General features: G+C 41.3%; 1 protein-coding gene across 3 annotated transcripts in view; it reads right to left on the bottom strand.

Moving 5' to 3' along the window:
* The window catches only part of arhgap1 (Rho GTPase activating protein 1), a 41,349-nt gene that overhangs the window by 24,029 nt on the left and 4,899 nt on the right, over positions 1-12,421 (bottom strand). For all 3 annotated transcript variants that reach the window (XM_033039223.1, XM_033039224.1, XM_033039225.1), the window contains exons 3-5: positions 7,160-7,258; positions 5,886-5,973; positions 22-153 (exon numbers count right to left, since the gene is read on the bottom strand). In XM_033039223.1, coding sequence (XP_032895114.1) covers positions 22-153; positions 5,886-5,973; positions 7,160-7,258 — 319 coding nt within the window. The remainder of the gene's footprint in view (positions 1-21; positions 154-5,885; positions 5,974-7,159; positions 7,259-12,421) is intronic.

Here is a 12,421-nt window from a genome sequence, read left to right as displayed (position 1 = left end):
GCAAGGTATTAGTGTACTTACTTTCTGTCAAACTCCCTGTAGGCGTCTAGCAACCAGCCAAATGAAGGTTTATTCTGACCGGTGAGTCCATAATGAAAGTATACAACTGAGTAGTCACTCTCAACATACTTATCCAGTGTGACCTTCAGGTATCTAGTAACAAGGAAAGAGAAACAAACACAGAACTGCTCAAAGCCCAGTGCAAAGTACATTAATGGACCAATTAATATGCTCTACACTCAATTCAGCCAAACATGGAGACCAAAACAAACTTCACTGCATTGGCACTATCAGCCTCTTAATTGAAAAATATTGCAAACTAGTGAATGGAAATCTTATACAAGATATCAGGAAATTAGTCTACACCATCTCGATAAAGTGACATGGCTAAGAACACCAAATCTGCCTCTTTGTGGCAACTTCAAAGGTATCACCTTAATATAGACAGTAGCAAGATACCAACTTTTAACACCAGTAGGAGATGTTTCAATAGTTTGAAGACACAGTAGAAAGCATTTAATTGGCATCTCTAACCCGGGCAGCACTGAATCATGACCTAAACATCCACAATTGTGGCTTTCTTTTCTCCTGCCATCTGCTAATCTTTGAATAGAAAATAAAATGGAGAAATAAAATTCATGGGTGGTTTGCAAGATTTAAAGTCAAATTAATCAAGAATGGGAAAAATACCACCAAAGTAACTGAGATTAAAGATGAACCTGATGGCTATGAAGTGGCGTTAGTGAATCACACAGTTTGTAGCAGTCGTGGATTTCACCCTGAGAGCAAGTCACTGTCTATGGAACTTGGACTTGCCTACAAAATTTGGAATTGCCTAGAGAATGGACGTTGTGACCTCTGTATCATTTTAATTAACTCAGAGAATTCTAAAAAAAATATAATCAAATTCTTCATCCCAAATAATCAGCTAACCAGAAAGGAATCGAGATCCCTGCAATATACTGCTGTTCATTTAGGTTTGGCTCATTGTCTCAAATATTATAATTAATTCTCAAAAACAATGGACTGTTTATCAGGGCAAAAATATTTTAAATTAACCACTTACCCACATGATTAATTCTATGTTGGAGTAACACAGCTGTGTGTTCCACTATAAAGATTCTTTCCTATGCTCTCCGAAGATGAGGCACTACAACAAGCACTAGTCGCCTTATGGTGAGATGCTATTCAACACAAATCCAAGGCGAGGTGGTGCACCCTCAGGATGCAGATGCACACAAAATGGGCAACAGATGGGAATGCTGAAACGTCAACCACTCTCAGACTGACTCCAAATCCTTGAACTTGCTTGTTCACTGGATGTGCTGGTTTTATATAGGGTGGTCAAAGATGAGATTTGTTTTGTAAGTTTACAAAAGTAATGAATTTATCCTGTAAATAATGCTATTTACCTTTTTATTAGCTCCTTACTTTAATCTCTGACACCCAACATTATTAGTTTAAGCAACTTAATACGGTCCCCAACTTTCAGAAGGGCTGGCGATGACCCAGGATGAAGCCATACACCAATTCAACTTAATAGGCAAATTGATGGGTTTAACAAAAAAATGCTCCACTTAGGTCCACTTATCTCCAGTCACCTCAGTTTAGGGAGGAAGGCATCCTATGGTGGAGGGTTTGAGTGAGTCTATAGAGGTCGTGGATTGGTTCATTATTGTCAGACCCTCGCCTTGATCCGAATGTAATAAACATGCTTCAAGGACACTGAACATAATCGGTTTGGTTTATTTGTCTGCTGTTCCTTTACATCCTCGCAACATGTGTCCTCTGACCTTTCTGACTCATAGTAACAACTGATGAATTTAAATATGTCAGTTACCATGACTTCCCTCCCTTATCAAACTAAATATATATCCGCATCATCGCATTGTAAACTGAACATTTCACCATTTTACGACATGGCATTCGTTACGTTGATAACACATCATTTTCATATGTCAATACATCTCATACTGCTTTGCCTTCTCTGATGTTTTGGTCTGACCACTGCCTCTGTTTGCACTGGAACTGGATTCTGATCTGTCATGTCCTGTTCAACCAGTTCATCATCTCGATTCTGGTTTCACATAGTCTCCTCCTCAAACTTGTGCATTCTTGGCTTCTCAATTTGATAGTCTTGTGTCTGAACCCCCACAGTCTCAACTTCAGTTTGCAGTGTCTCTGGACAATCACAACGGTAATACTTTTTCACATACGATGTGTTTCGATCATATTTGACTCCTTCTGGCGATTGGACTGAGACCTGGACGTCACTGCCTGGACGCCACTGTGTATGGCTGTAGAAAGAAGGGTGTGTCCATTTTGCTTGGACTTTCTCTCCTCACTAGTACATCATATCCTGGCATCACATCTGATGATCGGGCATCTCCTGTCTGCATGGAGCTTTGATGCCCCTTTCCTTTCAGCATCTTGATCTGTCACTTCTTGATCATTTACCATGTCACTAACCCATGGTATCTTGGTCCAGAATTTCCTTCCAAACAACAATTCTGTCAGACTCTTCCTTGTTGTGCTGTGTGGTGTAGCTCTATATGCTGCTACATATGATAAAGGCATCTCCTTCAAATATTTGCCTTCTGCTTGGGCAATGCTTATCCTCTTCTCTGGAGATTGGTTCTGACATTCCACTTTCCCATTAGCTTGCGGCCACTTCGGTATAACTTTGTGATGGTACACACGTGTTCTTCATATAGTCAGCAAACTTCTGAGAAATGAACTGAGGCCCACTGTCTGAATATATTGTCACTGGTAGACCGTGTCTTCCGAAGATGATTTTCATCAAAATTGCCGCAAAGATGGTCGCAGGTAGAAAGGATAGTCAAATAGACATTTGGCACATTGGCCTTCATCAGTCAGAGTATTGAATATAGATGTTGGGAGGTCATGTTGCAGTTGTATAAGATGTTGTTGAGACCACATTTCGAGTATTGTGTTCAGTTCTGGCCTCAGTGTTATAGGAAAGATATTGTCAAGCTTGAAAGGGTTCAGAGAAGATTTACGAGGATGTTGCCAGGGTCCGAGCTATAGGGAGAGGTTGAGTAGGCTGGGTCTCCCTATTTCTTGAAGTGCAGGAGGATGAGAGGTGATCTTATAATGAGAGGAATAAATCAGATGCATAGAACCGCTTGCCCAGAATAGAGGAATCGAGGACCAGAGGACATAGGTTCAAGGTGAAGGAGAAAGATTTAATAGGAATCTGAGGGATAACTTTTTCACACAAATGGTGATGGGTGTGTGGAACAAGCTACCAGAGGAGGTAGTTGAGGCTGGGACTATCCCAACGTTTAAGGAACAGTTAGAGGTACATGGATAGGACAAATTTGAAGTGATATGGACCAAACGCAGGCAGGTGGGACTAGTATTGCTGGGACATGTTGGCCAGTGTGGGCAAGTTGGGGGGATTGGTGCTCATGTAAAAACTTGTCCCTAAACACCTCCAAGACCAAGGAGCTGATTATCGACTTCAGGAGGGCACAAAATGGGGAACACGACCCAATCTCTATCAACAGGGACAATGTGGAGAGAGTGTCCAGCTTTAGGTTTCTGGGCACACACATTTCGGAGGACCTCACATGGTCCACCGACATCGCTGCGCTGGTCAAGAAGGCACAGCAATGACTGTTATTCCTTAGAACAATGAAAAAGACTGGTCTGCCCCAACAGCTGCTGACAACCTTCTACCGCAGCACCACAGAGAGCATACTAACACATGGCATCTCTGTGTGGTATCTCAGCTGCATGGAGGCAGAGAGGAGAGCTCTTCAGCCCGTCGTCCACAGAGCGCAGAAGATTATTGGTACACAGCTACCAGCCTTGGAGGGCATCTACCACACACGGTGCCTCAGGAAGGCCGTCAGCATCCACAAAGACTCCTCACACCCTTGTAATAGTCTGTTCGAGCTCCTACCTTCTGGCAGACGTTACAAGGCCTTCGACGCCCGCACCTCCAGACTCAGGAACAGCTTCATCCCCAGAGCTATAGCTGCTCTGAACCGGTCCTGCTGAGTGCCCCCCCCCCCCCCCCCCCCGAACTATATTCACGCACATCGACCCGGCACAGACATATTTGCACTAGACTGTTTTACTGATCTTTTTTTTTTTAAATCATATTTCTCGGGGTATCTAAATTCTATTAGTTGTTTAAGTTATGACTATCGGATGGAAGCTGCATACCAAATCTCGTTGCACCTATGTGCAATGACAATAAAAGATATTATTATTATTGCCAAGAGTGTGTTTGATGGTGTATAAGGATACAATTTCTTCTCACACTTTCTTAAAGTGCATTTTATATTATTCCGTTCTAGGTCTTCCCACAGTGCTCAATAACATTGCTATCACTTCGCGAGTCTACTATAATGTCTAGTTACACACCTCCAATTCTCACCGGCACCGTAGCGTGCTTATTGTTGATAGCAAAAGCATACCCTGCATCCATCCGTGTCTCGTTACATTTAAATTAACTTGAACATTCATCATCGGCATAAATTTTCATCGCATCCATCTCTCTCCCTCTTCTTCCTCCAAATGTATTTGTTTTTCCATCATCTCGCTTTGGTTTGTCTGTAGGTCGACACTTCTTTTTAAAATGGGTTTTTTTTCCCCACATCTTCTGCCTGTTTGACCCCTGATAGGGCAACATGAATCCTTGGCAATATTTCCAAAATTCCCACATCTAAAACACACAGTCATCTTCAGCTTTGGAATGACCCTTACCATGTCCAAGTCCCTTGCGAATGCCAGTAAACGTTATCTTGTTAACTTTGCTTCCTCCATCCAATCTCATGGTCTGAATCTGGGTTTCCAAGACTTCAAATGAACAGGCAATTTTCAGTGTTTCCCCTAATGTTAGCATGTCACCTTTCTCCATCAACTTGCGTCTTAAGTCATTTAATTTGCAACTTTGTACAATCTGATCCCTGATTTGATTCTCCAACTCAGCTCCATAGTTGTTGCCCTCAGAAACTTGATGCAATCTTGTAACAAACTGAGCAATGTTTTCCCCCTCTCTCTGTGTTGATTGCCAAAATATATATCGTTGATATGTAGCATTTGCTTGTACCACATAATGCTTCTTCAAAGCAGCAACTGCCATTGCATAATCTGCTTTTCCTCCTGTCTTTGGAAGTGTTTAGAAAGTCTCCTGAACTGAAGCTCCAGCACTGTACAATAACAATACTCTCCATCATGCGTGCTGCACCGGCATTACTCCTTCAATAAGCAGACCTAAGCTATCTGCGTAGGACTCAAATTCCTCTAGCCATGCCTCAAACATTGCACTCACAACGCTCGCCTCCCCATTCAGTTCAAATGAACTCAAACTTCTCATTCCAGCTGCTTCTTAAAATACCATATTTGCTTCTAAAGTTGAACTGAACAATTACTAGTTCATCCTCGTCGCCAATGTCAGATCCTCGCCTTGATCCGAATGTATAAACATGCTTCAAGGACATGAGCATAAACTTTGGTTTATTTGTTCGCCATTCCTTTACGTCCTCGCAACATGTGTCCGCTGATGTTTCTGATTCATAGTAACACGTGATGCATTTAATTATGACGTCAGTTACTATGACAATTATTCATTCAAAAAGTTTCCAAATTCCAGTGTGTGTGTCATTTGTATAATGAGATCAGGAAAACGATACGGTAGAAAATACTTACTGGTATACTGCAACAAGTAACGTCTGCAGTATAACTACAAAAATTCTACACTTTATTATTTTGTTCACGTTCAGGTTAAAGTTAGAAATCTTGGCGGCCAAACTGCACTAATCACATTGCATTCTGAACCATTCATTTTATTTTCCTTTTGGAATTGGACTTTTACCAGCTAAGTAACAATTGAAGTATTTTGGAAAACTCACTGAAGCAGTTTTGTGTGGTCCAACTGGTGACTGGGAGGCATCCGACAAGCACTGAACACAATCACCTTCCTCCCAAAGTTATCATCTCCTACAGGAACAGAAGTAATAGGTCAGTTCATTTTTAAAAGTCAGTGCTTTTCCCAGTAACTTAAGGCTGGGGAAATGTGTAGCTTCACAGTTAGTTTATGGAGCACTTTACTGCATTTAAAAACACTGAGGCTCTCTTACTGCCTTGACAATTTACTGAAGTCTCAAAAGCAAAGACAATTTTTTGAGAGGGGCAAAACAGATCCTGACTACAAAAGTGCTCCGAACCCTCTAAACACATATATCCTGATGTTTTTTCCAGTTCTTAAAGGGCATAAAAACGAAAAGTGCATTACACTAAACAGCTCTTGGCTTGCTTGAGAGAAACATTGTGCCGATACAAATTAAAATTATTAATGTTTTTTTTTTTAATTGAACATTTTAGCAGCAATGAGAATCATATGGGGAGAAGTTACAAAAGCATGAACACAGTGGAATAGAAGGATGATACGATGAGCAGATGTAGGTTGGGAAGATACATATATGGTGCATGAACAACTGCATGGACCAGGGGGCCTGAAGGACTAATTTCTGCCTTGTGCCTTCTGTGAAATTCTTTGCGAGGTTTAAAATACTTCTTCTTCTCCTCCTGCAATCTGAAGGGTTACCTTCTGGCCACAACAATCCAAAACATGGGAGATAGGGAATCTATAGAACTCTCACAATAGCAGTCCAACCAATAATATACAGTTGGTTATGCTATAGGAGGATTGACATTGCAGCATGTAAGACTGCTAATACAAATCTTGTTTATATTGGAGTATGCTTCTGCCTTTATCAGACACTTGACAACACAAATAAATATTTGGAGGAAATGATGGGTCCCATGCATTTGCTGCAAGAATCTTGCTTCCTATGTCCCCAATACACTTAAAAGACAGCTTGGAACGCCAGCAGCGGAAAAAGATCATGATCTCTCAGAAGGTAACAATGACTCATGATGGATAATGTTATCTACACAGCTCAGGTTACAACTAATAGTTGTAGCTACTGGAAGAGGACTCACAAATATTACTTCATTTTAATACTATGGAAGCAACAAACAAAGTCCTTATGAAGAAATGATTTGGTTGAGTATTCTTTATCCTTGCTTTCCTTCCCTCGGACAAAGAAATACACATTCATTTTTATTCTGTGCATCAACGGGTTCACATATTTACAGTTCAGAACCATTTCATAGCACCCACCTGCCACCTCCACTATCTGGCGTCTTGCAATGTCATAGAATGGATCATCCCACTTCAGATTCGGGGGAGGTTCAACGATCTCTGGGGAACACTCTTTGTCTGGTTGAGATGAAGAGAATATTGAATATTTAAACATGCTTGTCAGATATGTCAAATGTTCATTTCACTAAATGTGTGTTTTTTTACATGGCAGAGAACGTGCAAATATTCATCATGCCAGATAAGTAAATATCAGTGGAGTTCATACAACTATAAGACAAGGCTCTCGACAACTACAATGGAAGTTCCTCGAGTTCTGAGCTTTCTCTCTTTGATATTTTCTTTAAATTTAAATTTGACGGACATGAAGTGTTGAACTTATTAACCAAGTACTGCCATGCAGTGTTGAACTTATTACCCAAGTACTGCCACTACATTTCTTAACTTCCCATGTCATAATATGATGTTGCACATATAAAGGTCTCATTTACAGAACTGCAGCAAATCAGCACTGTGGGAAGTGAAGGAAATGGACCAAATAACATGGGAGAAAATTTAAAAACCCTTTTGTTATTTTATATACTTTAAGTATCTAATTAAAAAATTAATGGAGATGTTTGCACGTGAATTACCAAGGTACAGAAGACACAGACCATGTGTAGCTAAATGGGAGTAATGTGGATGGCTACTTGGTTTTTAGTATGGCATGGTGAGCCTAAAGGCTTCTTCCTGTACCTCTATTATTATAGCATAAATGCAAAATGATTAAACAGACATAAATTGTTCTTGGGTAGACACAAAATGCTGGAGTAACTCAGCGGGACAGGCAGCATCTCTGGAGAGAAGGAATGGGTGACATTTCGGGTCTCAACCCGAAATGTCATCCATCCCTTCTCTCCAGAGATGCTGCCTGTCCCACTGAGTTACTCCAGCATTTTAAGTCTACCTTCGATTTAAACCAGCATCTGCAGTTCTTTCCTACACATAAATTGATCTTGTATATTTATATACTTATTACATGTTATTTGGTGGCCTTAGCACCTTAATAGCCTGCACATAAATTCTCAATTATCACACCCAAAACTAATATTTAATTTTATGAAAAACATTTAAAGTGAGCAAGCAGGAATCTTTGTCACAAATTGCATCATTGCTATTTTGTGCTCTGTCTTAGTTTCCACATCATTGCAAGGAGTCTTGAAATAACCTAAACTCTGACTTAACATGGGTAATACCAGATAAATTATAGTACATTAAATATCCAGTAAAAACTAACCTCTCTAACAATTCTAACCCCTGCCTGACATTCAGCAGGAAAACAAAATCTGTTTGTTTTTTTATATCGGAAATAAAATGTTACACTCCTGAGAGTTTCCCCGTGAGTGGAAATCTCAAGTTTTAGGAAGTTAGTAAAGAGTGGGATAGCACTCTGGCACAGCAAGTTATAACACTGCGATAAAACGCCAGTGATCTGGGATCAATCCTGATGTAAGGTGTCTTGTCCGGTATCTACATGTTCTTGACGTAACCATGCAAGATACCCCGATTACTCACAGATGCCACAGATGTTCTGGTAGAGGTTAATTGGGCACCGTACACCCTGAGTTTAGGCAAGTGGCAGGAGAATTAAGGAGGAGTTAAAAGATACGTATGATACAATAGATTGCAGGGAATAAAGTGTAAGAATGAAACTGATCCAAGTGCTCAGTGTTGGCATAAAATTGAGAGTTGACATAAATGGGCCCGATAGCTTCCCTTAGTGGGTCTTATAGAAATACGAGTCACATCACTCAGTGCAGTTTCCAGGAACCTGTCTTCCTGGATTAGAGAATTTCCTTTTGCGCTGACATTGTATGTTATTATTCTCATGTCAAGTCATCTCAGACTCTCAATTTAACTGCAGCCAAAGTCAGTAAAGCGCATGTAACCACTGTACTGCTGCTTCCTGTACTGTATTATGTTCTATGTTCAAAGTTGGAATAGATATCCTCCTTGGCTACATTTGGTTTTTGGGTTGGTCCAATCACATAATGATCAATGAGTGCCCGTTGCACATTAGAGTGTGCCACAGGATCATTGGACAATCATTTGTCCCACTGGGTTAATCATTAAGATGCCAGGTCATTCAAAATCCAGTTTGCTCTTTCAGAGGTTGTACACACTACCTTCTTCCTTGGACATCTCCTCCTGCCCATGTGTCTCACTAGGGCATAAAGCCCGACTACCAAAACAGGCACTGTTCTGTGCTCTTTCATGGCTAGAGATTACCTGATATACAGACGAAAAGATTAAAGAATGTTCTCAAAGCCTCCTTATAAGAATGTAAAATACCCATTGACCCCAAGGAATCCCAGACCCAAACGGGTCAAAAGCATCGAAAGCAACACAGGGAGCGGAATTCATTCTTGGGAGCGCACACAAGCCCAGCACATATGGTGGAATCAGTGGACCATATCCCAAATTATCTGCGTCCAAAACCTCCTAACCCAACTTTACCCAAGGCTGCAGATTCCACATTGGCCTCTTCAGCCATCTTCGACCCTACAGAGGTGAAGAGGAGCAAGTCGTGCACAATCCCAATGAACTGTCTTACGATAAATTTACACACATATATAATTTTGTTTTGGTCTCTCACACGATCCCCTCAGATAACATTAAATTGACTTTTCTTACCCGCTTTCTTCGTATTTAGTGTGAATAGCTTGAATAAATAGGTGCAAATTAAACAGTCAAATGGCATTCTACAATTGGTGGGTGGCAGTGTGGGCCTCCAAGACCACCTGACAGGCCGGAGAGCCAATCAGGGATAGATACAAGCTAATGATGTCACAAAAGAAACGAGTCAGCCTCTGAACTTCTGTCTTAAATACTCTATTTTTTATAAAAGAGAGAAATCCTTCCAAACGGCAGAATGAAAGATGAAATAGAAACAAGGTAATTTGGGAGAAAAGAAAATTAAAAGTTAAATCAGAATTTGTACTTTCCTATTCAGATGCACTTGATGTGGATAACCCCGATTCACTTCGATACAGATTCACAATACAGAACATAACTGTTAAGATTCATAAGGTCTTAGCTGCTGAATTACAAATCAGTGGAGTTCAATGGCAAGGTTGTTCAGATTTTTTTGAATGCTGTTGGAAATTGTTCGTGCAATTTGTTTGCAGTCTTATTAACAACTAATATTTTTAATTGCTATCACTTTTGCAAAAGTTAATATAAGTACCTCATCTTGTTTCATAATACCTTTGACTTAGTTTGATCTACTTTATGACCATCTAGAAGGCCAACACATGTGGCCCAATCAACCACAATAAGCAAGAGTTGCATCCTGAGGAGAGATTTCTGCCGATGGACTGCTGTGGGTGGGTTTGAGGGGTTACCTAACGGCAAAGTATGAATTTTCACAGCAAAGGTTCTTCCATTCTCCCGCCCACTATATTTTTGTCAATAACTTGGTTTCTGATATTTCCCGGAATCCCGAGGTTTGTTTTTATCCTGCTCTTCTATGAAATGCACCTACTCTTGGTTGTGTACAATCCCATGGAGGTGGGATCATCACAGACGTTCCTGTGTGGAGAGATGACCTGGGAGTGGGAGTGGGAGAGCGAGAGCTTGTGTGTGTGTATGCTGCACTCTGACAGTCGCCCTTCCAGTTCCCGCTTTTTTAGGCGAGTGCCACAAACTTGATTCAGCGGCAGTCCGGTGAAAAACCCCTAACTGGGACAGGCCCTTGACTGGTCTATAATTCCCCGTTTTCCCTCTCGCTCCTTTCTTGAAAAGCGGGATTACATTAGCTACCCTCCAATCCACAGGAACTGATCCTGAATCTATAGATCATAGAAACATAGAAAATAGGTGCAGGAGTAGGCCATTCGGCCCTTCGAGCCTGCACCATCATTCGATATGATCATGGCTGATCATCCAACTCAGTATCCCATCCCTGCCTTCTCTCCATACCCCCTGATCCCTTTAGCCACAAGGGCCACATCTAACCCCCTCTTAAATATAGCCAATGAACTGGCCTCAACTACCTTCTGTGGCAGTGAATTCCACAGATTCCACAGATCGTTGGAAAATGATCACCAAGGCGTTCACGATTTCTGGAACCACCCCCTTAAGTACCCTGGGATGCACACCATCAGGCCATGGGGGTTTATCAGCCTTCAGTCCCATCAGTCTACCCAATATTATTTCTCGCCTAATGCTAATTTCTGTCCGTTCCACTGCCTCCCTAGATTCTCTGTCCTCTAATACATCTGAGGGATTATTTATGTCTTCCTTAGTGAAGACAGAACCAAAGTACCTGTTCAACTCTTCTGCCATTTCCTTGTTCCTCATAATAATTTCACCTGTTTCTGCCTTCAAGGGACCCACATTTGACTTTACTAATCTTTTTTTCTTCACATACCTAAAGAAGCTTTTACTATCCTTCTTTATATTCTTGGCCAGCATACCCTTGTACTTCATCTGTTATCTTCAGTTGTCCTTTGAAAGTTTCCCAATCCTCTTGTTTCCCACTACTCTTTGTTATGTTTTCTTTTAGTTTTATTCCATCCCTAACTTCCCTTGTCAGCCACGGTTGCCTCTTACTCCCCTTAGAATCTTTCTTTCTCTTTGGAATGAAATTATCCTGCATCTTCTGGATTATGCCCAGAAATTCCAGCCATTGCTGTTCCACTGTCATCCCTGCTAGGATCATTTTCCAGTCGATCTTGGCCAGCTCCTCTCTCATGCCTTCATATTCCCCTTTATTCAACTGCAACACTGACACTTCTGATTTAACCGTCGCCCTCTCAGATTGCAGATTTAAACTTATCATATTATGGTCACTACCTCCTAGCGGTTCCTTTTCTCCCTTTCTTGGGGTCCAGAACCAACCTGATTTTCCCAGTCTACCTGCATATTGAAATCTCCCATAACCACAGTGGCATTACCTTTGTTACATGCCAATTTTAACTCCTGCTGCAACTTGCACCCTATATCCAGGCTACTGTTTGGGGGCCTGTAGATAACTCCCATTAGTGTCGTCTTACCTTTACAATTCCTTAATTCTATCCACAGCGACTCCACATCGTCAGTCCCTATGTCACCCCTCACAAGGGACTGAATTTCATCCCTCATCAACAGAGCAGTTTCATCCCTCACCAACACTTTGTAAAACTGGTATGTAACAAAGGACAGGCAGCTCTGCCCACCTGCCTGTCCTTTCTATAGGACATATAACCCTGAATATTCAGTTCCCAGTCCCGATCTGCCTGCAGCCATGTCTCTGTAATCCCC

Source organism: Amblyraja radiata, chromosome 20 (genome assembly GCF_010909765.2).
Source record: "Amblyraja radiata isolate CabotCenter1 chromosome 20, sAmbRad1.1.pri, whole genome shotgun sequence".
NCBI classification, from domain to species: domain Eukaryota; kingdom Metazoa; phylum Chordata; class Chondrichthyes; order Rajiformes; family Rajidae; genus Amblyraja; species Amblyraja radiata.
Note: the sequence above shows the minus strand (reverse complement) of the source record. Positions and strands in the feature narration are given on the sequence as shown.